At 38.5% G+C, this 2,798-nt stretch overlaps 1 protein-coding gene across 1 annotated transcript; it reads right to left on the reverse strand.

Moving 5' to 3' along the window:
- On the reverse strand, positions 1 to 1,887 carry LOC132055664 (transcription factor TCP14-like). Its single transcript, XM_059447610.1, has 2 exons — positions 1,277 to 1,887; positions 1 to 1,164 (listed from the first exon to the last, which is right to left on the reverse strand). Exons 1-2 carry the CDS (start codon positions 1,580 to 1,582, stop codon positions 256 to 258), a joined length of 1,215 nt encoding a protein of 404 aa, XP_059303593.1. The 5' UTR covers positions 1,583 to 1,887; the 3' UTR covers positions 1 to 255.
- Positions 1,888 to 2,798: the final 911 nt, after the last annotated feature.

Below are 2,798 nucleotides of genomic sequence, written 5' to 3' on the forward strand. Positions count from 1 at the left end.
TTGAAAAAACAATTCAGAGATTTTTGACAAAACCAACCAAAATACTCCTCCCTTTGTTAAAACTGTTGCCCTTTTCAAACTCGTAAGGCAAATTAATCACACGAAAAAAGTAAGAAAGAAAAAGAATGTTCAAGGGAAATTTAACAACCAAAAAAAGAGAAAAAATATAAGGAATTTTAGAGCAAATAATCAAACCTCTTTAAACATCCAAACTTACAAAACACAAGTTGGAAAGAATGGATGAACTTGAATTTGCTACGAATGGTGGCTCCTTGTATCATGCCGATCATCGCCACCATGATGTGAGTGGGAACCACTCGCCTGAGATTCCGATACACCGCCACTTCCTCTATATGGATTTAGTCCAGCAAACATGCCCAATTGCCCTTCTCCCAATCCATTATTACCACCACCACTGCTACCCCCGAGTTGCTGACTAGGCAAAAGCGCCACGGGGGTAGGAAAATTCATAAATTGCAATCCACTTGGCATTGTGCTTCTATATAAAGCAGCAGCACCAGAATTGCTTACTGATGGAAAAGGCCAAATTGGATCACCTCCCAAAACTTGGTTACCAGGAATTGGATTCGTCACCATCCAAAAATTAGCTGGAATTGAAGAGTGGCTTGTTGGCATAGTACCAGTACTTGACTGTAGCAAATAACTTCCCATTTGCTGGTGCTGCTGATTCTCCAAGTCTAAATCCGATCTTCTTTTCCTACTTAAATTATCCTCACCAGCACTTTCCGTTAAATCAATTGAATTGTCACGCAATTCAGGCTTTGTTTGTAACTGATGCATATTAGGGCTTAAATTCGCTGACTGAAAATTCAACAACGTATTAGCTGAAGTATCTGTCGTCAATCCAATTCCCGGAAATAACGCTCGTCGTTGGGAGAGTGAAAAATTCGGATTGAAATATGAAGATCGTAGCTGTGAAGGTACGGACATGCTGGAACCTGAACTACGTAATGAAATATTAAGTGACGTGAAGTTTGCTGGAATTGTACCGGTTCCTGTAGCTGCTATGACCGCTGGTTCTGCTTGTTGAAGTAGCCACTCTATGGTTTCGCCATCGGACTTGTGACCGAGCTCACGTGTGAGCTGAAAAACCCTAGCCGCACAAAGCGCGGGCATGCGGATACGTCTACCACGACCATCAACCTGTCGACACATAAAATAACTAAAGAATTAATTGATAGTAAAAGAATTTGATTTTCTCGATTTCTAATAGTTTAAGCTTTTAGATGAGATGGTCAGATGAAATTTAACCAACCTTAGTATGGCGGTCTTTGGTGGAGGTTCGTTTGGGGGGCGGCTTTTTAGATGTATCGACGCCAGAAGCTGAGATTTGGAGAGTGGAAGCTGATGAAGTAGTTGATCGAGGTGTCTTATTAGGGTTTGTATGAGTATTATCTGTGTTTGAAATGGCAAGAGAAGTATAAGCTGCGGCGTTGGATGAGCTGGAACAAGCTTCGTCTTCTTTTTTCTCGAGTAATTGGAAGGGGAAAGTAGCTATAGAGCGGTGTTGGTGATGGTGTTGGTGGTGTTGGTGGAGATGATCATCACCTCCTCCATCCATGATCACAAAGTAGTAATGACTAAAAACTTGCTCTTAAAAAAACCCCTTCTTTCTGTTTCTCCTCCTTTTTTCTCTCTAGGCCAAGTTGTTTTTATGAGAAAATAGTGACAGACATTATATTTAATTCCCTTGTGGGTCTGTTTATGTGTCTTTCTCTCTCTTAGAATGAATGAAATGAAACAAACTGTTCCCTTTTATCTTTTTTTCTTTCTTTCTATTTTAATTTCTCCTTTGTATTAGCTGGGATGAGTATTGTCTCTTTCCACTCTAAATAGTTGTATGGGATTTTTTCTTTTGGCGTTTGATGTGTAACATGTGTTGGTTCGGATAAGAGAAAGAAGAAGAGAAAATCTTTAAGCATCAACGATAATGAGTGGGAATTATAAGGTGTGAGCTTTAAACAGCGAAGAAAAATTGAACAAAAGGAGATAAAGGAAATTATTTGCTTTTGTTGGAGTCTCCTTTTTTAATTTGCCTTTTTGACAAATATGTAAAGGAAAATACTGTATATATTGCTGATTTTGAGTTTGATTTTGCAGAAATTACTTTTAATTGTGGTTGGACAGAGCCTTTGGTTCAGACTCCACGTGAGGTGCTCTTTATATCATTCAATCCATAAAGACAATGGTGGCCAAAGGTGGGGCCCAATCCCAAGAGTCAAAAAATATGGAGAGACTTGGAAAGGGAAGATTTATCAAAGGTGAGTGTCCAGTGGGGTCCATTTTCTTCATTCATGTAATCATTTCCATTCGCCTTTGGCTCTTTGCCTTTGTTCGTGAAACTTTGCCTGCAGCTTTGCCTTCTTTGAGATTCCTCCAATTATTTCCCCCCCTCCTCCTCCTCCTTCACCTTAGGCTATTGCTCTTTGGATCCGATCGAGAGTGTTGAAGAATTAACATATACTCCTAATATATGTGTTAAGGATATTCAATATATTATAATTTATAATACGTAATTATTGATATCTATACATACGTTACTGCGCTGTGGCTCAGACTAATCCTATGCTAGAACTCGAGGTTTAATCTCCATGGTCTCTCTACTTCTCCTACAGTATAATGGATATCCAGGGGGAGGCAAATTTTTAAAGTAGTCATCACGTTATTAGTTTATTTGTTTTAGTTTAGGTGATACACTTTATTTTCTAGTCTGTTCAAAAAAGTATAATATCTCTATTTATTTAAAAAAGTATCTTTTAAACTTTATTTTACAGATT

This window comes from Lycium ferocissimum, chromosome 5, assembly GCF_029784015.1.
Source record: "Lycium ferocissimum isolate CSIRO_LF1 chromosome 5, AGI_CSIRO_Lferr_CH_V1, whole genome shotgun sequence".
NCBI lineage: Eukaryota > Viridiplantae > Streptophyta > Magnoliopsida > Solanales > Solanaceae > Lycium > Lycium ferocissimum.